Raw genomic sequence first — 26514 nt, 5'->3', positions numbered from 1 at the left:
CACACAAAATTCTCCCACCAGTCAGAGGATCGTTCGTCCACCCAGAACTGTCTGGGGAACCGGACCTCTGCCAGAGCTTGCCAGCGTTTCTTGGCCGCCATGGTTACCCTTACAGAACGTCTTCTGCTGCTGGTCAGCGTTCCGGCCACCCGTTCTCGGTACTCCGCGATAGCAGACGTCCGACGCGACAAGGCGATATTCATGCGCTGGACCACCGCGAGCATGTAAGCCAGCAATTGAAAAATAAGCCTCTCCATTGCAACGTTGACCTGTGCTGCGGGCAGTAGGCTACGCAAACAAAAGAGTGAGGCCGACCGCGTGTCTGCCCAGGTGCATATAAGCAGGTAACCTGTGGGCGTGTACTGTGGGCGGGGATTAACCAATCAAACATGTCAATGCATCTGGTTCCTAGAAAACAATAGAAAACACGTTCCAAGGGCGCCAATGATTGGACGATAACGCGTTGCTACGGGGTTTCCTGGGTTTTTTAAAAAAAAAGGGAACCCCGACAAGTTCGGCTTCAGGGTCGAGGTCAAAGGTGTGCCTGCAGTTTGATTGACGGGCACGGGAGGCCAGAAGCGCTAAAAAGGGACCTCCTTTGTAGCGATAAGACGGAGAACCGGAAGCCTGTGGGTTACGAAAGTGGCGAGAAGTGAAAGTGCCAAATTCCGCAAAAACCGCAGCTGTGCGTTACGGGCACGGCTAGTTACATTTCGCTACTTGAAGTAGCGCTTTCACAAACGGCAACCAAATAGCAACTTTGAGCTCTGTGCGAAATGGCCCCCAGTATAGCTAGTGTTGTGTTGTGCTTAGAATATCAGATTTGGATCTGGGATCCCTATTCTGTCATGGAAGCTCATAGGGCGGCCTTGGGGGCAGTCACTTTCTCTGAGCCTAATCCACAGAATTGTTACTGTAAAGATAAAATGGAGATGGGGGAGAATGGGCCTCCATTGGGGATAAAAGTGGGCTATAAAGGACTCAACAAATAAATAATTTAGTGACCACTTATTGAGGTTTGGTTCAAAGTAACCTTTTCTGTCAAGATTTTACAGACATAAAACCATATTTGTGGCAGTAGTAATGTTTCATCCAGCAATATGAGACCTCTAGTTGGAGAAATGACAGTAATTTAGTGCTCAGGTTTCAGTTAGTGGTGAGGAGAGGGGAAGGATGGCAGGGCAGAGATCAGCGTGGTACTAGAGAATTCATGATCCAGCAGCTATAACTTATTCAGTCTGTAAAATATAGCATGTCTTGCTTTAGAACTTTATCTTGTGTTTTGTTAATGAATTTTTAAGTGTTTACATTATTTAAAATACTACCATTTGTACAGGAGCGTGGAGCTAAGAAGTCATGTAGTGTACAAGCCTAAAATAACAAAAAAGTAAAAGCATGTTTTGGGGATTTATGAAGCTAATAGAGGATGTACAATATGCCATACCTCAGCTATCCAGGGGGAAAAGATTTGATTTAAAAATATCATAATCCTTTGTTGCTGTAATCTGAGTAACTGTAGTCTTCTCTTAAGAGATGCTGTGAGATATTAGGTTGTGGAGAGGATTTGAAACTTTGTAGGGAAAAGTGAGAGTAGGGGAGATGGCTATTAACCAGTGTTTAATTACTAAAATGAGAGGTTTCAGTGTTACTCATATCTGCAAATCACTCCCTCCAGTCTAGGAATTTACCAAACCAGTGTGATGTAGTGGATAAAGTGCTGGACTAGGCCCCAGCTGTCAGATTCAAATCCCCACTCTATGTGAATCTTACTGGACCACCTTGGGTTGGTCATTTTCCATAGGACTCACCTACCTCACAGAAATGTTGTGCGGCCAAAGTGGGGAGGTAGACCCATGAATGCTAATGTAAGCTTCTTGGGAGACTGGTGGGATAAAAAAAATATACTGGATAGATGGAATATACTCCAACATATTTATTTTATCTTGGAAAAACATTCCTTTCACGATTCTGTTATGACTCAACATCCTCTAACTGATTACAAATTTTATTATATATTGCAGCATATTCCATGCATCTGTCTCTGCAAAATGTATAGAATAGCAGGGTATCTGTCACATAGACACGAAGAAGACTCAGAGCAAACACTTATGAGCTTCCCCAGTAAGGTAATGTGGTGGAGCCTGTAATGTGAAGTTGGCTTCAGCCAGGATGCTCTTCCCTGTGAGGTTTGTGGAGTGCCTTCCTAATGGGTTTAGGAAGCTCACAGGCAACTTCCTGTTCTATCAAGCCTTTAGAGATTAGTCTTCTGTGCTTTCCAGTGAGAAAATATTCATTTCACACATAAGTTTTTAAACATATAATACTAAAATCAGAGTCCAGTAGAACCTTTAAGACCAAAAAGATTTATTCAGGGCGTGAGCTTTTGAGTGCAAGCACTTTTTCTCAGACTAACTCCTTACATGACTGTTACATTAGTAAACTGTGTCACACATCCAAATACAGTCAATGATAATTCTTGGCCAATGTAAGGCCAATGTAAGGCATACACTGGTATGGGAACAGATGGGGCAAGCAGCATATGGTGGTGTGGAAGCTTTTGATCACTTTCACAGACAGTTTTATTTCTCCCATGTTTGTGTGAACAACAATTGAATTTCAAGGGGATTGATTGGCTGTATTTGGATGTGTGACACAGTTTACTAAAGTAACAGAATTAATTTTTGCTATATATTCCCACGGTCATATAAGGTGTTCTTAGTCTCAGGAAGAGTGCTTGCACTCGAAAGCTCATGGTTTGAATAAATCTTTTTCGGTCTTAAGGGTGCTACTGGACTCTGATTTTATTGTGCTACTTCAGACAAACACGGCTACCCATTTGAATCTAACATATTTTACTAACACTTTAAGATGTTATTAATTACTTTATAAGTGGATTGTGTGCACATTGGGTATAAATTAATGTATTAATCAGACTGATACACAGTCTTATGTGTGTTATGTGTGTTAGCACAGTCTTAATGTGTTTGTGGTCAGATCCATGAATCAAGGTAAGCTGGATGTGGTCAAACAAGAAATGACAAGACTGAACATCGACATTTTAGGAATCAGTGAACTAAAATGGACAGGAATGGGTGAATTTAATTCAGATGACCATCAGGTATACTACTGTGGACAAGAATCTCGCAGAAGAAATGGAGTAGCCTTCATAATCAATAAGAGAGTAGGAAAAGCAGTCTTGGGATACAATCCCCAAAATGACAGAATGATCTCAGTTCGAATCCAAGGCAAACCATTCAACATCACAGTGATCCAGGTCTATGCCCCAACCACTGCTGCTGAAGAGGATGAAGTTGATCAGTTCTATGAAGCCCTACAACACCTTCTAGAAGCAACGCCAAAAAATGATGTGCTTATCATCATGGGGGATTGGAATGCTAAAGTAGGAAACCAAAAGATAACTGGGATAACAGGCAAGTTTGGCCTTGGAGTACAAAATGAAGCAGGGCACAGGCTGGTAGAATTTTGTCAAGAGAATACAATGGTCATAGCAAACACTCTTTTCCAACAACCCAAGAGACGACTCTACACATGGACATCACCAGACGGTCAACACAGAAATCAGATTGACTATGTGCTCTGCAGCCAAAGATGGAAAAGTTCTATCCAGTCAATAAAAACAAGATCAGGAACTGATTGTGGTTCAGATCATGAGCTTCTTGTGGCAAAATTTAGGCTTAAATTGAAGAAAGTAGGGAAAAGCACTAGGCCACTCAGGTATGAACTAAATCATATCCCCAACGAATACACAGTAGAGGTGACAAATAGATTTAAGGAATTAGATCTGATAGACAGAGTGCCTGAAGAACTATGGACGGAGGTTCGCAACATTGTACAAGAGGTAGCAACTAAAACCATCCCAAAGAAAAAGAAATGCAAGAAATCAAAATGGCTGTCTGAGGAAGCTTTACAAATAGCTAAGGAGAGAAAGGAAGTGAAAGGCAAGGGAGAAAGAGAAAGATACACCCAACTGAATGCAGAATTCCAGAGAAAAGCTAGAAGAGATAAGAATGCCTTCTTAAATGAACAGTGCAAACAAATAGAAGAAAACAATAGAATGGGGAGGACCAGAGATCTTTTCAAGAAAATTGGAGATATGAAGAGAACGTTTCATGCAAAGTTGGGTATGATAAGGGACCAAAATGGTAGGGACCTCACAGAAGCAGAAGAGATTAAACAAAGGTGGCAAAATTATACAGAACAACTGTACAAGAGCGAGCTTAACATCCCTGATGACCACAGTGGGGTAGTTACTGACCTGGAGCCAGACATCCTGGAATGTGAAGTCAAATGGGCCTTAGGAAGTCTGAGCAATAATAAAGCTAGTGGTGGTGACAGCATTCCAGTTGAACTATTCAAAATCTTAAAGGATGATGCAGTAAAAGTGCTACACTCAATATGCCAGCAAATTTGGAAAACTCAACAATGGCCACAGGATTGGAAAAGGTCAGTTTACATTCCAATCCCAAAGAAGGGCAATGCCAAAGAATGTTCAAACTACCGCACCATTGCACTCATTTCTCATGCTAGCAAAGTTATGCTCAAATTCCTACAAGCTAGGCTCCAGCAATATGTGGACCGAGAACTTCCAGAAGTACAGGCAGGATTTCGAAGAGGCAGAGGAACTAGAGATCAAATTGCCAACATACGCTGGATCATGGAGAAAGCTAGGGAGTACCAGAAGAACGTCTACTTCTGCTTCATTGACTATGCTAAAGCCTTTGATTGTGTGGAGCAAAACAAATTGTGGCAAGTTCTTAAAGAGATGGGAATACCAGAGCATCTTATTTGTCTCTTGAGAAATTTATATGCAGGTCAAGAAGCAACAGTGAGAACTGAACATGGGATCACTGACTGGTTCAAAATTGAGAAAGGAGTTCGGCAAGGCTGTATACTGTCGCCTTGCCTATTTAACTTGTATGCAGAGCACATCATGAGAAATGCGGGATTAGAGGAGTCACAAATTGGGATCAAGATTGCAGGGAGAAATATCAACAACCTCAGATACGCAGATGATACCACCCTAATGGCAGAAAGTGAAGAGGAACTAAAGAGCCTGTTGATGCGGGTGAAGGAGGAGAGTGCAAAAGTTGGCTTGAAACTCAACATCAAGAAAACAAAGATCATGGCATCCGGCCCTCTCAATTCCTGGCACATAGATGGGGAAGAAATGGAGATAGTGACAGATTTTATTTTCCTGGGCTCCAAGATCACTGCAGATGGGGACTGCAGCAAAGAAATTAAAAGACGCTTGCTCCTGGGGAGGAAAGCTATGGCAAATCTAGACAGCATCCTAAAAAGTAGAGACATCACCCTGCCAACAAAAGTGCGTTTAGTCAAGGCTATGGTATTCCCAGTTGCAATGTATGGCTGTGAAAGTTGGACCATAAGGAAGGCCGAGCATCAAAGAATTGAGGCTTTTGAACTCTGGTGCTGGAGAAGACTCTTGCGAGTCCCTTGGACTGCAAGGCGAACAAACCGGTCAGTCCTAGAGGAGATCAACCCTGACTGCTCTTTAGAAGGCCAGATCCTGAAGATGAAACTCAAATACTTTGGCCACCTCATGAGAAGGAAGGACTCCCTGGAGAAGAGTCTAATGCTGGGAGCGATCGAGGGCAAAAGAAGAAGGGGACGACAGAGAATGAGGTGGCTGGATGGAGTCATTGAAGCAGTAGGTGCAAACTTAAATGGACTCCGGGGAATGGTGGAGGACAGGAAGGCCTGGAGGATCATTGTCCATGGGGTCGCGATGGGTCGGACACGACTTCGCACATAACAACAACAACAATGTGTTTGTGGAACTAGACATTATGCTGTCTCTACTATGATATGCCTTTATTATCAGGTTTCTGGAAATTCGGGAGGTGCCCTGTGAACAGGGCTTTATAGCACATCAACCTATGAAAATCCTAGTTCCCCCTTTTCATTTCTAGCTAGGAGCCCAAATGCATTTAGAGTATAATGTTATGAATTGCATTTGAAGCCAAATAGGATCATTTGGTTTAAAGCGAAAGGCGAGTTTACCTTCTTAAACCTTAAGGCAAGCTGCAACATACTTAACAAATGAATTACAGCAGTCAGGTCTCTGGAGAAGTAGTGTATAAATTCCTCAAATAAATAAACAGTATGTATCTTACTGAATTATGGCTGTACAATTGCTGGAATTTAGTAATGTTGACATGAAGGAAGTGTGACTCTGGCTGAAAAATACTGTGAGATACAACAGGTTAAATTTAGTAGTTGGATTCAGGAAGTCATGAATAATGTGGGCCATTCTGTACCTCTACAAACATAGTGTTAAGCAACCACAATACCAGTGAGTCTCCCCCTGCCTATCAGTCATGGCAGCCAGCCAATCAGCTTTCTCCTAGCTTTAAAGGGAAAGTGATCTTTTTTTGCTATGCCTATGCATATAATCATAGATGCATAGTGCATAGTTTAATGCCAAGCCATTTTGGAAGTTTGACACTTGAAGATGAACAGAAGTAATTTTTTTCCCGATTTTGGGTGGGTGGGTTGAGAAGCATGTTTTGTGTGCCAACTGGTGGGAGGGAATTTTTTTTTGTTCTGCCTCTATGAACCAACATGTATTCATTGCTCCACTCAACTTGCTAAAAAAAAGGGGGGGGGAGAAGGGAAAGGGAGGCGGGCATGAGGGCGGGTGCTGGAGACAGAACACTTCTGGCCACTTTGGTTATGCACAGCCATTTCGCTAGTGGTTGCTGGTTGCTCTCCTCCCGCTCGCGCAATATAGTGCTTTAAAATGGAGGATGTAGCTGCCGATTTGCTGCTGGAATGCTGGATGCTGATGACGTTGAGTAAAACATTTTTTAAAAAGTGACTGCAAGAGGTAACCCTTTCACTACATTTTCTGGGAGTGAAATCTCAATTTATTTTCATATCCCTATCTTTGTTGACGAATTGATATAAAAATTTAACTACATGCCTATTGTAGTAAGCAGGCTTTTCAAATAGAAATGTCTAGAACTGTTAATCATTGAGATCAGTTTTCTCAGAAAATGAACAGATGTAGCATCAAACACCTTCAATTAATGCCTAAAAGGCACAGTCATATTTCACTCAAATTTCACAATGAAATGCATCGCGCATCATGTATTAAGGCCTGTAAAATAGGAAAGAAAAGAAAAGCAGTAAATAAAATAACCTGTAAAATAAACAGAAAGCACTTGGGTTACAACATGTTGTACTGGATCTTTTTAAAGCTATAAATGAAACGATCTAGTGCGAGGAAGTTGTGAGGTAATACTAGTGTGGGAGTTCTTGAAAGCTGATTTGCGGGCTTTAACAGCTAATGATTGTGTCACTTGCCCAAGTTTCTCGTGTCTGGTTCCTTTGACCATGCCTTCCTCTTCTTGGCATAGAGTGGTTGGCTCCCTGTTTTAAGGCTGACTAAGAAGAATCTATGAAACTTAACAGATTTTGGGGAAAGCTAGATAAGCACCTTCCTCTGGCTGTGTAGGCCTGGGATATCCTGTCTTAAGGACAGGCTTTGGTTCACATCCCTTCTAACTCTGTGATCTAGCCACAAACTTATTCATGCATACCACTTATTACAGCATGTTTACTTCCCCCATTAGCCAGGGATGCCAGCCCTTGGTATCATGCCTGCTTGAAATGTTTACACATGTTTTCTTTGACATTATGGAGGCTCCTTAGAAGCCTCATCAAAGCAGCCTCTTGTCCCAGTGGAAATGAACTGGACAATGAATAGCTCATACAGAAGCAAAAATGAGCCTTTCTATTCCTTCATAACTCCATTGCCACTTAATCATAGCCTCCATCGCACATTACCTGCCCTTCTACTCCATATGCATCTGCTTTCGCTTAAGTGCTGCATTTGTATGACTCACAAAACCTTCCCATTATGTATTTGCTGTCCTGTGCCAACCCTGTGCATCATGCAGAGTGTAAAACTCAGTCTCAACTGTGAGGTAAGAAGGTGGAGAGGGCCGCATTGGAGCAAGAGTTTGTAATCAATTTAATTCAGCCTTGATAGAGTTATGAGTTCTTTGGGAGGAAGTTTCCAGCCCTCTGAAGGCAATCAAATTTGTAGAAATGAGTGCGTGGTGGAGAGGAATGACCTTGCCCCTCTCTTTGGAATGGGATAGGAGCCCGATGCATATAGGTTGTGATGCCTGAATGCAAACTCCTCAGCGCATATAGGCTAAGACAAAGGATTCTGTGCTTTCTGTATCTGTAGGGTACAAATTGCTCATAAGCTCTAAATGTGTGCTGGGTGCTTGCATGTAAACTGTTGTGCACAACAGGGCCTAATCAGTATGTGGGGGTTGGGGTCAAGAGGAATGACCCCATTTCTTCCCTACCCCCAGTAGATTTATTTCTGCAATGTTTGGCCATATGCCCAGAGAGACTGCCGTTTAATATGAAGCACAATTATTTGCAATTATTCTTAGCATCATAGGATGCTGGCAGGGTAAATTTCTAGGTTACAGGGTTTAAACCTTTACTCAAGCCAAGCCACGGCTAACCTGGGCTGAATCTGCACAAAGCTTTTATTGCAATCCCAGATCAATTAAATCCCTCCCATCTGCGCTGAAATCAATTTCCATTTTGATTTTGGTCGATGGAAATTTTCCATCTGCAACCTCCATGCCTCGACCCGCATTGACCCTACCTTTTCATCGGAATATTAGGGAGCGCTTATTTTCCGGGATATCCGACTAAAGCGCTCCGGAAGCCCAATAGATGAAAGTGTAGATATTCGTGGCTTCGGATCAACCAGCTCTCCCCCCCCACACACACACACACACATTTTTACAATGCTGTAAACGTGTTTACAATGCTGACATAGCACGGTTGTGTCTTGCTGACTGGTTGAGTCGCAGACTCAAAAAGAAAGGGCTATCCTTTGGATCCTTTGCTTGGGATTGTTGAGAGACTGATTGTTGTTGTTGTTGTTAGGTGCGAAGTCGTGTCCGACCCATCGCGACCCCATGGACAATGATCCTCCAGGCCTTCCTGTCCTCTACCATTCCCCGGAGTCCATTTAAGTTTGCACCTACTGCTTCAGTGACTCCATCCAGCCACCTCATTCTCTGTCGTCCCCTTCTTCTTTTGCCCTCGATCGCTCCCAGCATTAGGCTCTTCTCCAGGGAGTCCTTCCTTCTCATGAGGTGGCCAAAGTATTTGAGTTCCATCTTCAGGATCTGGCCTTCTAAAGAGCAGTCAGGGCTGATCTCCTCTAGGACTGACCGAGAGACTGATATCATTCCATTATTTGCCGTTTTATGCTACTCTCTGCTCACTAATCTGAACATACATTTTACAGAGCCTTATCTTTCTTTTTCTTTTTAAATTATTTAAGGGGCTTGAGGCATAATACATTCTGTGTCTAAATGGAAACTCACGAACTCCAGCTCAGTGGCACTTGCAACCCCCCCCCCCTTTGGCCTCAGCCATGCGTTTCAAAGGGTCACTCTGCCCCGGGGCCCTTACATCTTGCTATGCACAGGCAGGGGGGAGCAATAAGCGCAAGGTTGCTTTAAAGTGGTGCGGTGGGCACTAAACCTCCTGGCAGCCCGCCACAAACTGGGGGAGGGGTGGTGTGATCGAGAAGCACTAAGGAGGGCTACAACCCCCCTAGATGCAGATGGCAAAAGCGACTGAAGACTGATTCAGTTCGGGGAAACTGTTTGCTGCAGATCACTCACTATGTCTGGGCCCAAATCGAACGGAGATCGGTAAGAATGAATGCGGGAGAAATTATTCAATGCAGAATAGGCCCTGGAAACATTGGCCTTTGACTGCAGATCTTTAGAGACAAGCACTGGTTACTCAATAGCAATGAATTTCTGAGAGGGATGTGGCTTTAACATATTCCAGGCATGGTATTGTATTCCTGCTGGAGCATTTTCAGTAAAGAAGTGACATTTTCCTATTATCCAAGCTGTGGAAAGTGTTAAGCCTTTCCAAGGTCCATTTCCATTAGAGGAAGAACAGTGAAGTCTTAATGGCACACTTGTGAGAATGTCTTTATGCATGAACAGAATAAAAAGGAATGTCTGGATGCAGGCCCCAGCATCTGACACATTCAGAGCACACCGAACGTCTTGGCAAATCCCTGCTATCTGGACTCAAGAGGACCAATTCATAGCTTCTTCTGCAGACCAGGAGCTCTTTATCAGTGTGTCAGTGGCTTCCATCAATCCCCATCCATTTCCTATGGGTCACTAGCAAGTATGCCAGATGGGTGTAGTGGTTAAGAGTGGTGGTATCTTATCTGGTGAACCGGGTTTGATTCCGCGCTCCCCCACATGTAACCAGCTGGGTGCCCTTGGGCTTGCCACAGAACTGATGAAGCTGTTCTGACTGAGCAGGAATATCAGGGCTCCCTCAGCCTCACCCAGCCTTGTGGGGAGAAGAAAGGGAGAAGAAAGGGAAGACAAATGTAAGCCACTTTGAAACTCCTTTGGATAGAAAAAAGCTGCATATAAGAACCAACTCTTCTTCTTCCGTGTTTTCTAGTTTTCCAATGGGGACAAGAGGCTTAGAGCTTTCAGTGCAAGTAGGGTGGCCAACTGACCTGGGGAAAATGTCCAGTCTTTTAATAAACGGCTTAATGTATACAAATGGTTTATTGAAGCTTTTTAATGGTAAAGAGGTAAATACCATCATCTGGTTTAAAAAAGTCTCTATTATGGGGAAGGGGCACCTTTCTTCATGCCTATTGGAAGCCTTAAGAGTAAGGCTTTGGTCTGTTGGAGGGACTGACTGAACTGATAGCTTTGTTGTGCTGCTCTGGCATAGACCCTGGCCATACACCTTTAAAAGGTATGTAGGCTGGCTATATCCATTTCCAGTTGAGTAGCTGTGCTGGTCTGAAGCAGCAGAACAAAGTTTGAGTCCAGTGACACCTTTCAGACCAACACAATTTTATTCAAACTTTGTTAGTCTTAAGGAGGCCACAGAACTTTGTTCATGTCCGTTTCCACTAGGGTTTCTTGCCTCAGATTCAAAACTGTTGGGAAACAGAGTGTTTTTCCTGCTTCCCTACAACATTATGGTGCTTTCATGCAGCTCTTGAGGTTTCCCTGGCTTTTCTATGATCTTTTGCTTGGGGGAAGATCATAGTTATGCCTGCATGGCTGTTGTATGTGTGGGAAAATGTGGAATTTCCCACTCACTTGACAGCCATTTTCCCAGACTCTTTCCTCATGGCAGCCACTTCTTCCGTGATGCACTGAGGGCCCCCCCCCCCAATTGATTATTTTTAAAAAGGACATCTTGCTTCTTTCATTGTGAAGATATAAGGGGAAAGGGGGAAAGGCATATTTCCACAATAAGAGGAGCTAGAGACTTCAATTAAAAAAAAAACAAAAAATAAAACTGAGGGCCTTTCCGCACAAGGACCAATGTTGCCAATTGGTTCCTGAAAGCAGAAACGCTATTTTAATAGTGCAATTCGGCGTTATGCATATCTGCCTTTGTAGTGGAATCCAGTAGCTTTTCAATCGTTTCCCACAGGTTTCCAGTCTTGCAAAAATCACTATCCAGGAAGCGATTTTTTCTGTGCTTTGTCCCGCCCCTGGCCGTCAATCAAATGAACAGCCAATGGGCAGCTGTTATCATGCTCCCAGAAAGCCCCTTTCCCTTTAAGCACAGGGTTTTTAAAAAAAAGAAAAACACATGTTGCAACGAATATGCCTTGATTCCTCCTAACGTTGAGACCCATCTAGCTGGCGTGTGAGCTGGCGAGTCATCGTTACCACGCTCCCCCGAGTGAAAAAAAAATCCCCCCCATGCACGGGCGCGATTTTTGGCCAAAAATAAAGGGAACTTGCAAACAGGGCTGTGTTGTGCTTGGTGTCTTAGGGGAGCTTTAAAGCAGCTCTGTGGAGGGACTGTAGCCGGAGAAGCCTCGCTGGGTGAATGAAGGCTCGCCGGTTCCTTGCTTTCTGCTTGCTCCGGAAAAAAATGGCGATCACTTCACAGGAAGTTTGGAGGAGAGAGCCAGGGGGAGGGACTTGGCTGGAACTGCAACAATGGGAACGCACAGGTCTTTTTCGCTACTATTACAGATTGTTTGCAAGAGTGTAGCGCTTCTCGGAGGGTGAATCCACTTTTCTGGATTTCCCTTTAAGCGCTACAACGAATCGCTTTTTGTGGATCGCTTTCAGGAATGTGGCAGATTGTATGCAGCGTCGTGCATAACTGCAAATTAGTAGCATTTACAATTTGGAAACATTTTGCAACATTCAAGTTGTGCGGAATGGCCCTGAAAATTCACAGAACATGTTACAATTATTGTTATAATAGTATAGTGATACAACGATGTAAAATTTATGATTATTAAAAAAAATAAAAAGCTCTAATGGCCCAGGATAGCAGGGATGATCGCTACTGGTAGAAGGGAAACTGCAAGGAAACCTTTCATATCAAAGCCCTCGTGCTGCTAAGCTGTGTTCAAAGTCATAGAACCAATGGGGAAACCACACAAACAAATGCCTACATGGGGACATAATGGGTGGGGGAACTAAAATATCCACTCCTGACTTCTATGTGTTCAGTAATACTATGCATAGAATTATTCTTGCATAGTTAAAAATATGAATAAATACACTATTTCATTTGTTGTGAAAACAACAGTAATGGGCTTGGTTAACTTGAGCACTCTTCATGTCAGAAGGGACTGATCTTGCTCTCTTTGTGACCCTGGGAGGAGAGAATCTAGTTTCAGAGTATCTTAACTATTTCTTAAGAATAAAACATAAAGAATGGGTGGAGGTGGCTGTGGATTTCTACCATGAAGCAAACACAATTAAAATGACCCCCCCAAGAATAGATCAGTTTAAGATCCCACCTGCCTAAACACACACACTTTTGAGAATGTCTTTCTATTGCCTCTGTTAACATAAATGATTGCTTGAGCCACTTGGATCCCCTCTGTTCCATTCACAGAGTGTTCATGACAGGAGTTTGGCTGAAGAAAGAAACTCCCCAAGTGCCCCAAAGTGGAGAGGATGCGGGTGAGTGGGAAGGACCACAGTTGGATTCCCCAGGAGAAATGAAATCCTCCCGGGTGGTGTCGTGTGGCATCTGCCTGAACAACCTGTATGAAGTCATTTCAGCTGAGAAGGCTGCAGAGTTTAGTGCACAAGGCAAATGGTTGGGTGGCAGGAGAGGATTACATGGGATTCTCAGAGCCTGGCAAAGATTCAGACTTTGCTGGTTATTGCTAACTAATGCTGCCTTTATTAAAAAGGATTTGAGGGAGGGGTTAAGAGATTGGCCAAGTATATACGTGAAAGCTAAAATGGAAAATAAACAAATCAGGGAGAATCCTGGTAAGAAAATCATGCAAAAGGAGGAGAAAGGCAGGAAGCAAGAAGAGCCAGCTGGGAATATGTGAGCCAAGGCATCAGGGGTGTCTGTGTTATTGATACTGCAATTGATTAAATGAGAAATCCTAAGCCAGGGTCCCTGAAATTACTAGCAGGCTGAAGCCTTGCTGGTGGCCACATTCTTGTCTGTCTTGCAGGATCAGAACCTACAGTATGATATCCAAAAACAACAGCAGAGTAATACCTTTTATTAGGACCAACAAAACGTGATTCTGAAGGGTTTGACATTTGTGTGTCACTTCCTCAGCTCAATATAATCTGCTGCAGCACACCGACCCCTAGCAACTTGCTTTGGTATTTCATTCCCTGCAGAATTAACATTATCTTCCCAGTCCAAAGCCACTCTCTCACAGGGGTGTTTCTTCATAAGGAACAATCCTTAAAACAGCCATTCTCAATGAGGGCCATGTGGCACCTGGGGGGCCCTGGCACATTTGAAGGGGGCCCAGATGGGGAAATGTGAGAAGGAACTGGGAACTGAAATAATGCAATACCCTTCTTGTCATGTATGAAGTCATCAATAACTAGAAAGTTTGACTTTTGTCAAGGGGAGAAAACATGAAATAATGTAATCTGAATTAATACATTCAAGGGAAAAAAATGAATGCACATGCTTCTTTTTGGATCACGAGTAATCTGCCAAATAAATTTCCAACACTGTGGAAAAAAGCCCAAAGATTTGTTTATTTCCTCTCCCTCAACATATTTAGTTTAGTGTGGATTCAGCAAGGTTGTTTCCTTTACAACACCAGGGAACAGAATTGATATTGTGGCAAAAGGTGACCTGATTGTCATAGTTGAATTTGGACCCCAATATCATGAAACTTGCAGGAAAGCACCAAGTTCAAGGATCACATTAGGCCTGATAGATGTTTATGCTTTAATCTCATACAGTCTTTTAAAAAGTTTTCCCAGTACAATGGAATGTTCAAGTTTTCTTGGTATTCAACAATAAATTATTTTCTGGCTATTTGTTTGTATTGCATCTTTGTGTCTCAGGGGGCCTTGAAACCTAAGAAGAGTTCATAAAAGGGCCGGGGCCAAAAAACTGTTAAGAATGGCTGCTTTTGAAGATGGACTCTTCTCTGGTTTTTCTGTGGTATAATTTGGGGGTAATTTTCTCTAGGATTTATCAGTAAGACTGTATCTCAAAACTTTGAACTGGCTAGTGGCCACTACAGGTATAAGAGGTGATCAGTCTGTTAAAATGGGGAAATTGTATCTGTTTTCTCCTCTAGATTATGTTCTGCATATATGCTACATGGGAGACAAGATGATAAGCTACAAAATTTTTAATTATTATTTTTAATATTGAGGCAGCAGAGATACTTAATTGCCTTTGCATAACAAGGGAGTGCGAAGACAAAAAGCAAGTACACTTAAGGGCAATTTATGCGGGTAGCAGGTAGTTTTGCTGCTCTTTAAACTTAAAACAATGCCATCTACTGCTAGATGCTTCAGTATGGGGATGGCACCAGAAGGGAACATACAGCCAGCAAAACAAGTCATAATTTGGGGGTTTTTTGGAGTGACCTCTTTGCCCTGCACAAAATGGCAGCAGGAGTGGTAGAATGTTCTTATTTGTTGACGAGATAAGATGATAATATGACCATCATACTTTCTCAGCATTTCATATAGCATTCACAGCAACGGCTGTACTTATCAGAAGATAGAATTACGTTTTCCCAAGATTATTACATGCAATAATAGGGAAATATGATATTGCTGCAAAAGCGGCATAAGTTAAAGGGAAGACATTGATCTGGATGGTGAAGAGCAAAGACGTGGGAACTACAAATTTATTGTGCTACAACCTCATCATAGGCAAGAACCATAGCAGCTATTGTCAGTAGTTTGCTGTCCTAGAAAATGTGAGAGTTACATGCCATACCTTTGAGAGAAACATTAAAACAGCTCAAAGTATGGGAGAAGATCCAAAGCTACCTGAAGTTTCTTGCTACTTGATGAGAATCAGAGAAACTAGAGAATGCAGCTGTAACTTATTTGGGCTGTGTCAGCATTACATGCAGGTTTCACAAATGATGATGGGGATCACAGCATCTCTACTTTGTAATGAAAAGCAGAAGAGACCAAGACACATCTTTTGTCTCCTTCCACAGATCTTTCTAGGCAGCATTAATCAGCTGCATGGAAAGCTGTGGAAGCAATCTCTGCTGGGCTGGAATGTGCTAGCTGGAATCTCATAGCTGTGATATCTCTCTCTGAAGAGTTGTTATGGTATGCTATTGTGAACTCCTCAACTTTCAGAGTTGATGATGGGGCCTGCAACTTTGTATCTGAAAATGATGCATGTTTGTAGGAGGACAATAGCCTGTTCTGAGGTATGTTCAGTTCAGTTCAAACTTTATTACAGTCGTTCAGACCAAGTTATACAAAGTTAAAAGACCCAAAGAATATGGTCATTTGATATAATACAATTTAAAACATCATAAAATTGAACTTTAAAATTATGCTACTTTAGAGCATCGGATTTTTATGGCGGCGGCACAAAACTTAGCCAGCTGAGTTGTCACCTGGGGGGACTCATCACTTAGCAGCCTCTTTGCTCAATCTACATCATGATGTTCTGGCAACTTTTAAAGGAGTGGTTCAATCAAGTGGCTATGAATGTCTACATAAGCAGGGCAGTGGAACAATATATGCTCTCTTGTATCAATTTCGCCACTCCCACAAAAACTGTCTCAGTGTAAGGGGAATGTTCTTATAGCGACCCTCTACAAGAGCTGAAGGCAACACGGAGCATCTTGCAAGGGTAAATGCCCTTCTTTGCTTGCTTATTACCAGCTGAGACAGATAGGTGGTAAGGGCCAGAGCATATCTTGTTTTAAATGGGGCCAAAAAAGTTGGAGCTATATTTGGTCCAGTTGACGTCAAATGTCTTGTATCCTCTGCTTAACTAATGATGCAGCTTGATCGTGAGCTAATTTGAAGAATTGTTGAGCTATGTAGAATCCCAATATTCTGCAGTACTTGAAGCATTTTTCTTATAACCCCGCCCCCCTTTAGAATCCTCTAAACAGCAATCCACGCATCTTAATCTTTAACCACTCCTCGCGGAGCAGATAAAATAAACCAGTATGGGCTCCATCGGCGGGCCCTGTCCGGTAGGCCCCTTCAGCCGGACTGACAATCGGAGAGCCCAATTGGCAGGTGCTTTGCGCCTGCCAATTGGGCCCTCCGATTGTCAGTCCGGCGGCAAGGGACTGACAAAGCACCTCCCAATCCGCCCCCCTCCGAGTTGTGACACCGCCGCCCGCCCGCTGCCATTAGCTCCCAGACTTGCAAGCCTGCAGGTCGCCACTGCCATCAACACATGGCCCCCCGCCCCCAGCCAGCCAGCAGCGGCCGCTGGAGGAAGCTTGGGGACCGCCGGCGGCAGCGACTTGCCCCATCCCGCAGCGCCATCTGGCCAGCTCCATCCACACCGCCCGCAGCAGCTCCTGCCTGCGGCGCACGTGCCGGACACCCCGCTATCGCCCACAACGCATCACCTGCTGGACCAGCCACCCAGCTGCAGCTGCCGGAGGGAGCTTCAGGGCCCCCGGCGCCGCCGCTACCGCACTCCACCACGGGCTGCCAGCCGCCCGACTCCAGCGGCACCACACCCAGCCGCTTCCGCCTGCTGGCCAAGCACCGGCTGCAATGCCGGCCACAGGACATCGGCAGACCAAACAGCCAGCCACCGGCAACCGAGGCTCCGGGAGACAGCGCGAGCCGCCACAGCCCCTCCACTTTCTCCTGCCCTCGAGCTCGCCTGCTGCTCGCCCCAACAACACAAGGTAGGCCACGAGGCCCCAGGCCCACACGACCATCCCGGACTTGCCCAGCCAGCCCGCACAGCCCTGCCACCCTCTTGGCGTGCTCTGCTAGCGCCTGCTGCATTTTGAGTGCAGCGGGCTTAATTTCTAGTTCTAGACATATTTACTGCTCCAACTTTATGCAGTTGGACTTCCTTTCTAGTAGGCATGGATAGGACTCTCTCTCTCTCTCTCTCTAGATAGACAGATATATAATAAAGGTATCCCCTGTGCAAGCACCGAGTCATGTCTGACCCTTGGGGTGACGCCCTCTAGCGTTTTCATGGCAGACTCAATACGGGGTGGTTTGCCAGTGCCTTCCCCAGTCATGACCGTTTACCCCCCAGCAAGCTGGGTACTCATTTTACCGACCTCAGAAGGATGGAAGGCTGAGTCAACCTTGAGCCGGCTGCTGGGATCGAACTCCCAGCCTCATGGGCAAAGCTTTCAGACGGCTGCCTTACCACTCTGCGCCACAAGAGGCTTTAAATACATATAATATATATATGACTCCTTTAAGAAGTATAGGGCCCAAACTTGCAACTTGATTTATCTCCAACTTTTAAGAATCAATGATCTGTCTGGTCAATGTCAAGATAACAGGATAGCTCCTTACCATTTCAGCACTGCTTACACTTGCTCCCAGAAGCACCATGGGTGCTGTAATACTATTTACTGGAAAGTTAATCTCATTGACTACAATGGCACAAAACTCTTGTGACTGAAGAGCAAGGAACACAATTAAGCATTTCCCTCATTTATTTGCTGTTTAAACCTTGCCTGGGAAATATCAAACAGAAGACATTTGCAGGAGCCTTTAATATAAAAAACCTGCTGGTTAATATTGGTAGAATAATATTACTTCTTTCTGCCCAAATCCATATATGAAACATTGACTCAATAACAACCTGTTGTGTTTATTTGGGAAATATGTTAATTATATCAGAATGCTTGCTATAAAAATGCACTTTGCTTCTTTCACAGAGGACCACTGGCATATGGCAAAGTTGTACAGCTGTTAGTCTGGTCAGGATCTTTCACATCTCTGATATCTCTACTGGTCCTCCTGTCTAAAATACAAGCCCTTTTACCTCTCTCCTTCCTAAACTCTTCCTCCGGGATCCCAGGGCAAGCCCTGAACTAATTGAATTCAATTAGCACTCCCTCGTTCATGACATACTGAAATTGATTGCATGCTGGTCCTCCAGCACTCCCTCGCGTGGTCCTGACATCTGTTTAAAGCATTTTCCCTGAGATTTCAGTTTTGCTTGCAAGTTTTTGTGTCTCTAGGTATCCATGTAATGCAAAATGCACTGCTCATTCCCTGCTGCAAATATCTGTGTGCATATCTCATGAAAGAAAATGCCAAGGAACAATCCTAAGTAAGTCTACTCAGAAGTAAGCCCCATTCATCCAATGGGGCTGATTTCCAAGAAAGATGTCTTAGGTTCACAACCTTTTGTACACACATAACCAACTTCTGAGTCCAACTTTCAGACTAACACAGCTACCACCTGAAAATAACCTATTTCTGTTTAGATTTTGAGAGAAAGGCAGATGGGGAAAGATGGTTGCGTACTGTGAGGAGCAGCTCAAAGGTTGTTGTTGTGGGGGGGGGGTTGGGGGGGGAAGCACTATCCAGTGACCTCACCATTAAGTATGCTACTCCTTCAGTATACACAAATGGACACTGCCACCAGGCACCACCACACATTTTCCATAGAAAGCCAAGAAACTTTCTCAAAGAACTTTAAAGCTGCCTATTCTCAGCTCATCTCTGCGAAGTTTGGACCCTATTTTGCAGACTTCAGTTGCTACTCCTGCCGGTGAGTCTTTCAGCATCTTTATGATGGAGTACCAGAGGGCAGTGGGGCTGGCAGAACTCATGACAGGTCAAAGTCCTTTTTGGTTGGAGTACCTAGAATAAAGGGGAATATTTCTGCAGAAGCTTCTTCTGCCATCACAGTAGTATTAGGGTACATAGCTAGTTGAAATTCCTATCATGTTAATTCCTCTCATGAAATTCATTCGGGTAAAAGGCACTACTATTAATTGTAGCACCCCTAGATCTGCCTGAAGGTATATGACTATGGTGCAAATAAATAAGTACAAACAAGGTGTTGCATAACCAAGATTAAATTATCATTTAGTTTCTTACACTTCATGAGAATAGAGTTAAGATGGCATTTGGATTGTCATGAACTGGTCAATTTTGGCCAATTGAAAATTTAAGATGTACTAAAAGCCATTTTGTGCTACTTTAAGCTCCATGTCTTTAAATGGACATTTCTATGTCATCTGGCAGAATCATGTCAAAGATACCCCAGAGCTGTATCACTTCCTCAAGCAAAGATGTGTGTGGGTTCTTTCATGCCAGTTTACACTATAAAGATCCAGGCAGACTGTGTCACATTGAGGCTGATAGCTAAGAAATGCAGCAAAGCATCAATGCTAATGCTTTCCATGTTGGATTAAATGATGGGACTTGTTATATTTTTTAAGATCCTATAATCGCTCCAAGGAAATGTTCCTGCCCTCCCTCATTTTATCTCTACAACAACCCTGTGAAGACAGTTATTCTAAGACAGTAATCTAGTGAGCTTCATGTTACATGCTGACCGTTACATTGCGCTGGAGGAGTGGGAGCAAATAGGGTATTGTTAGAAACCCATGCCATTATGAAATCCTCCTTAAGCCCCTGGATTTTGCCTTTTTTTTCTAAAAAGAAAATGCCCAGCAGTTCAGACTGGCTTATAACACGTAACACTTTGTATATTTATGTGGAAGTAAGGTCCACTGTGTTTGATGACATTCCCTGCCAACAAATGCACAGAGAATTGCAGCTCCATTGATCTGGTTCTTGCATTATTTTATCTCAACTTTGCACCCAGGGTTACTTATATCCTCATATTTATTGGTTGGATTTTTAACACTACATTAATATTTCAACCAATTCATCTTTAATTCCCCCTCCTGTAAAATTAAAAAAAAACATGAAGGTTTTTAAAAGAGAATTTGAAGGACAAGTCTGGAACCTTTGCCTTCTGATGCAGTCCTAATCAATACATTTCTTTAATATGGGGGAAGGGGGCTGCTTGGGGTGGGAAAGGTTTGGTAAGCACGGGGAGCTGGTCGGTAGGAAAACATTCCAGGCCTGGCTGCTGCTGCTGCTGCTTCTTTCCTTTTTTAACCGCAGTCTATTGGCAAAGATCGGTAATCCATTCGCTGTTTGAATGACTGTGGGGAAGGCAGGCAGTGGGACTACGGCAGGGAGCCGCTTGGCTCTGCGCTGTTCCTTCCAGCTCCGCAGCAGGAGAGAAGGAGCAGAAGGGCTGGTGTGGAGGGCATGACAATACCCCACACGTGCAGCCCGGAGGATGGTTCCTTCTTCGGGAGCCCGCCTTAGGCAGCCGGCTCGGCAGCCGACGCGTGCAGCTGCCGGGAAGTCCTCGCGGGCAGGCCTCCCTCCTTTCCCCTCGCCGCTTGTTCTGGGCCACTCTCGTTGCAAGGAGCTGGGTGGAGCTCTGCAAGTATAAAACTTTGCAGGAGGCTCGCAGCCGGCGGTGCTCCTGAGGGCAAGCAGCGTTTTGTTAATTGAGAGGGAGAAAGCGCGGGCTCTCTTTGCGCCTCTCGTGCCGGCGGGGGCTCTGGCAGTTGGCGGTGATCCCTGACGGGACTGGAGACGGGATCAGCCCCCGCTGAGTTGAGCGTGAACAAGGGCTCCATGCAAAGCAAAAGGCAAGTGACCATGCCGCGTGGATACAGCTCCTTGGCCAGCCTGGCCGCCTGGGGGTGGCTCCTCATGGGGAGTCTCCTTGCCCGCTGTGAGGCCACCAAGGGCAATGTGCCCCGACTTCGCCTCTCATATAAAGGTAAGCCTTGTGAACGTATTCCAGCCCTAGGCAGGCCGCTTGTGTACATCCCTTGAGAGAGAGTCCCATTTCACAGATGTGGAACTGAGGCTGGAAAGGGCAGCTTGGCCAAGGGAATAGGGAAGAGTTGTGGTTTGAAATCTAGGTTCTTCTCAGGGACAAGCATGCCCCACGCCTGGGACATCAATCATTTGGTCTATAGTCAAAAAGTTAAACGTGCTTTGGCCAGAATCTTTACTGTTTTGATATTGACTTTCTACATTTTCTGTGGTACATTAATAGCATGTATGTCATGAAAGAGGTGCAAAGTTTTTTTTTGGGGGGGGGGAGAGTTAAACAAAGTAATGTTAATTAAAACATTTCATTTTCTGGAAAACAGTAAAATGAGTGTGTCCCTGAGCAGTATGGGCAGGGATAGCCTCTGACTTCATGCCCATTTTTCTGGCTTCATTATTAAGTCCTGAATCCCACGTGGAGAAATTTTTGGACTGAGATCCAAATTTTTATGAGTTGGGGAATGTTATAATCCACTTAAGACTCTCGGTCATGATTTATTTGTCAAGTTCAGTAAGGAAAAAAGGCAGGAAATGGCATAGAGAAGAAAGATTTTGGCATCAGGTGAGAAGCAAAACTTGGCTGGCTTTGTAGGTGTTCCAGGGATTAAGAGTGCAAATATGATGAAAAAATGTGGGTGTGTTTTGGTTACATGGAGATGTTGTATGTGCAATATATATATATGTGTGTGTTCACCTTTCCCCCAGTGTGATGTCCCATATCATTCATACAGGAATACATCCAAAAGCCCTATTGTCAGTAACATGTGCCTGTTCATTTCACAATACATGGGGGGAAACCCGTTATGCAGTCAACTGGCAGAACATCTAAAACTCTTAGTTTTCCTGGCTCAGAAAATTAGGAAGCCAGTTACGTATCCTTATAACATGCGCTCAAGAATTCAAGAAACAAGAAACAGAAGGACCCTCTCCTGGCCCTTCTCTACAGATGTGAGAGAGCTACTTTCAAGACATGTTCCCACAAGTGAGGGGTGCCCAGAAAGATTGTCTTGCAACTTTAACGGCAATCTGATGTGCAGTAATAAACCAAGTTCTTCACAGCATGCAGAAGGAACTTTACCGCTTGTTAAATTCTTCTCACCATTTGCAGTAAAGGCATAAGTTCTGGAGCCAAGAAAAGAGTTAACAACCATTAAATCCATTCTGATTCAAATATTGCTAGGATTTGGTCCTTTGTCACAGTAGTAGCCAAGTAAAAGAACACCATGTTATCAAATCTCCCTTATTATTGGACGTATCATTTGTACCCATTACAGTTTCTTCTCTATGCCCTTATGAATGCCAAGCGGTAATACAGTCAAATAAAAGCCAGTGCAAACTTAATGGTTGTCTCCTCACCTATTCCCAAGTAGTATGTGGGTTTACCATCAGCCTCATGGCAAGGCTCTGTTCACATGGCTATGTTATTCATGTGAAATGGTATAGCTTTCTTCATCAGAGCTGCCTATACTGCTAATGGAATTTGTAGAATTATGTTAGCTGAAAAACTTGCTGCCATGGTCGCAGACACCATGATGGCCACATGGAAGCTCTCATCCATGCAGATACTGTGACCCGTTACTAGGAGAACATGAAATACAGCTTACAGTTAGAGAAATAGTGGAGTCTTTATAAATATGTGAAGAAACCTTATATAAATCTAATAAATGATTAGATAAGTTAAATAATGGATGTGACTAGTCCAATTATGATCTATTCTGATTATTACTGGTTCCTAGTGTCTTACACAGAGGCCTTTCCCATACTCGTGGTTTGAAATTACTTGTTAGTTGGGGAAGCCAAAGATTGAACGTAGAACCTTCTGTATGCAAAGCTCTGTTGCTAAGCTATGTTGCCCCTCCTATATCTGCTTTCCTAGGAGAAAGTTGTATCAGCTATGACCTGTTTTATACCTGTTTTGTTTTAGCTGTCAAGGTTGTGTTGCCATTGGTCTAGAGGGGTGTGTATGTGTGGAAGATTATGTCTTGGAACAAGAGGTACCAATGGAGATGGAATGCTCAAAGGAAGGATCCCAAACTCTTGCAATTTTTTTTCTGAAGGAACTACTAGGCAGTGAGTTATGACTACTTGGCTGTTATGTCCTTGCCCACTCAGAATGAGGAAATAGCTCATTCTAGCTATCAGGGTAGCAGAGACCAAACTTATATAACTAGGATATACCTAGTTAAATGGAAGCTCTCTTGCATGCAGACACTGTGTACCTGATTTGACTATCTGTATATTTATATGCTGCATATTTCCTTACCTGTACAGCACTGGAATAGCATATAAACTGGGTTTGGTGGCTTATTAGCAAGAAGCTTCCCTCCCTTCTTCATCTCTCGCTTGCCATCATCATTTCTCAAAATGTTAATTACTTGACAGATCCATAGTACCATATTGTTTCCGCAAAGTCTGGTATACCAGGACAATGACTTCTTGTCAGTTGTCATCTGTCACAACAGAAACTTAGGCGCTTTCTGGATTTAGAGTTGCTGGCTATATGGAGCCTTCTCTTCCATGTCTTGACTAAAGCAGGGACTTCTGGGAATGATGATGGATTCCCACTATAGAAGCAGGAGCCAGGATACAGCTGCACAATCCAGGACGCAGCTGCAACACTTTGCTGAATATGGGGGATCTCTCCTTAGCCTCTTGCAATATACTTTTGGTATGTTCAGTATTATAGTAACCATTATTCTCAGAATCCAAGATAGATGTAATGACCTCAAAGGCTAAATCGTATTTTAAAGCCTGGGACAGGAATTCCTGGAGTTTCCTGATGCTGCAGGCTTGGCAGGGTTCCAGAAAGAAAGACTAAAGTTCTCATACTTGATGAAGAACCCATTTAACAAACTCACGTCAATAGGATTCTCTCCTGAGAATGGGAATCCTGGTGCCATAGCTGCCACGCAGGTATAAAGTTTTAGCACTTTACCTTCTTGCAATAAAAATGGAAGCGGATAAGAAGAAGAAAGTGCAAGAAGCAAGAGCCAGTGACAAAAAATCTGGGCTTGTGTCCTAGCAAGAGGTTGTGATTGTTTTTTAGGGCTGGATCTTATGAAGGTTCTTATGGAACTCACATTGATTCTCGTGGGGATATGTGGAAGGGTTTATTGTTTGTAAGTAGTATAAGATCTCACAGAGATATTTCTACAGCTTAAATAGCAGCTGCACATGAGTAGAGGGAAACTTTGCTTTTTGACAAAATAGAAGATACTTCATTGATCCAAGATCCAACTGCATGTAAAATGAGAGTCTGTGAGCAACAAATAAAGTCTCCTTAACCTCAAACAGCCTAAGGGAAATGGGGCAGCGGGGTGGGGGTGGGGAGACAAGACTGCCTTTAAGAGCTGCTGAAGGACTTCAGGAAACACAAAACAGAAGAGCTGGGTTTGTGCTGTCTGATAGGATTCTTATGCAAACTTTTCAGAAAACAGATCAGCCCAGCTTGATGTGAATTTTGTAGCTTATGGTCTGAGAGTCCCAGAGCTGGGAGAAGTAATGAGTGCATTTATTTAGACTCTTCAGTGGCGGTTTCAGTTGAAATGTTAAATGTTTCTGTGGTCATGGTCATTTGCCTTTTCAAATGCAAAATGGCCAGTCCTGGCTCTTGAACTTCCCCTGGGAGCTTTAGGAAGGAAGAGAATTAATCTCTGCTCTCCATAAAGCAGAGCCTCTTGTGGCACAGAGTGGTAAGGCAGCAGACATGCACTCTGAAAGCTCTGCCCACGAGGCTGGGAGTTCAATCCCAGCAGCTGGCTCAAGGTTGACTCGGCCTTCCCTCCTTCCAAGGTCGGTAAAATGGGTACCCAACTTGCTGGGGGGTAAACGGTAATGACTCGGGAAGGCACTGGCAAACCACCCCATATTGAGTCTGCCATGAAAACGCTGGAGGGCATCACCCCAAGGGTCAGACATGACCCGGTGCTTGCACAGGGGATACTTTTACCTTCACTTTTTACCTCCACAAAGCAGCCTTTCTCAACTTTTCTATAGGCTTCAAGAAACCCCAGAAGTGGCGCAATCATGCAGAATATGGTTGGGAGGCATAGTTGTATACACACTCACCCGGGGGCCCTCCCCTTCCCACCTTCAGGCCCATCACTGGCCATTTTGGGAGGGGGTGGAGTGGGTTGGCCATATCACCTGATACATGTTTAATACATTTAAATATATATATAAATAATTAACACCTACCCATTCAGGAAACCCTTCCAGGACTGGTTGAGAAAGCCTGCCATAGAGTGAAATCCCTCATCAGACCCAGGGCCCCTGTTAGGGCATCCAAATGCTAAAGAAGTCGTCTTGAGGGCCCAGGAAGGCAACAGGTACAGAGACATGGCAAAAAAGGCAAAATCATAATCTAGCCCCATAATTCATTACAGAAGGGTAAGGCAATGAGGCAAAAACTAACTTGCCAAATTCTGTTTCATACATTGGTATTCTAAAACCTTTATGGTAGGAGGTATTATAGCACAATCAGAGTATGAATATTTGCAAGCAACTTCAAACTAGGAGGATCTGTGTGACAATTTCTTTTCTCAAGACCTGTAAACTTTTGGGAAATTTGCTGTAATTGAAATGGAAGTATAGTTCTTAGGAAAGAGCAACCATTGGCTTCAAGAAAGAGATTCCCCCTGGGCATCCTTACTTTCAAAAATATGCATACAACCTTGTTTGATTAGACCAGGTATATTACTACTATTCCATGGTGGTTCCTTGCCCACCTGCCTTAGCCACAGGGTATCCCAGGTCTCTGGAATTCTGTGTCCTTATGATCTCCATGCCTCCTCTGGCAGCCCTGCATCTAGATATCTACAGACACCAGGGAGCTCTGTGTAGTATGAGTGTTGGATTCTCCTATGTTATACCATTAATGATGCACTGTACCTAACAGCCATCTCCTCTATGATTCTATTGGAGCTGGGGAGAGAGAAAGTGCAAATGTGGTAGAGCTACCACTTAAAAATACATTTTCAGTTTCAAAAAGAATGCTGGCTATGCATCTACTGGTTTTTACTTTGGTATCTAATATCTTTGGAATTCCCACAGAACCTAACAGCTCTTTTTGTATGTGGAAATTTACGGAAGGTAAATTTCCATTGTTATTTTGAGCTACTCATTCACATTCTTAGGCATTGCTCCAACTGCTTTGATTATTACTAGAGTAATCTGTAGGTCCTGTTTTAATAATAGCTCTTATTACTTTTCTGTGAGCATTTATATACTGCCATAGAAACTATGCGTAGCTTCTCCTGAAGAGGTGTTGAAAGAGAAACAGTTTCAAAACATTCAATCTAGGTATTTTAATAGGTCAGGACAAGGGCCTTTCTTTCAATCAAACCCTTGGAAATATCCTAAATTTGTT

At 43.7% G+C, this 26514-nt stretch overlaps 1 protein-coding gene across 1 annotated transcript in view; it reads left to right on the top strand.

Annotated features, from left to right (window-relative positions):
- Positions 1-20452: 20452 nt before the first annotated feature.
- The window catches only part of SEMA3G (semaphorin 3G), a 132590-nt gene continuing 126528 nt past the window's right edge, over positions 20453-26514 (top strand). Inside the window, exon 1 of the mRNA XM_077325867.1 lies at positions 20453-21090. Within this exon, the coding sequence (XP_077181982.1) occupies positions 20943-21090 (148 nt within the window). The 5' untranslated portion in view covers positions 20453-20942. The remainder of the gene's footprint in view (positions 21091-26514) is intronic.

This window comes from Paroedura picta, chromosome 3 (assembly GCF_049243985.1).
Source record: "Paroedura picta isolate Pp20150507F chromosome 3, Ppicta_v3.0, whole genome shotgun sequence".
Taxonomy (NCBI): domain Eukaryota; kingdom Metazoa; phylum Chordata; class Lepidosauria; order Squamata; family Gekkonidae; genus Paroedura; species Paroedura picta.
This window is presented reverse-complemented; position numbering and strand designations above follow the sequence as displayed.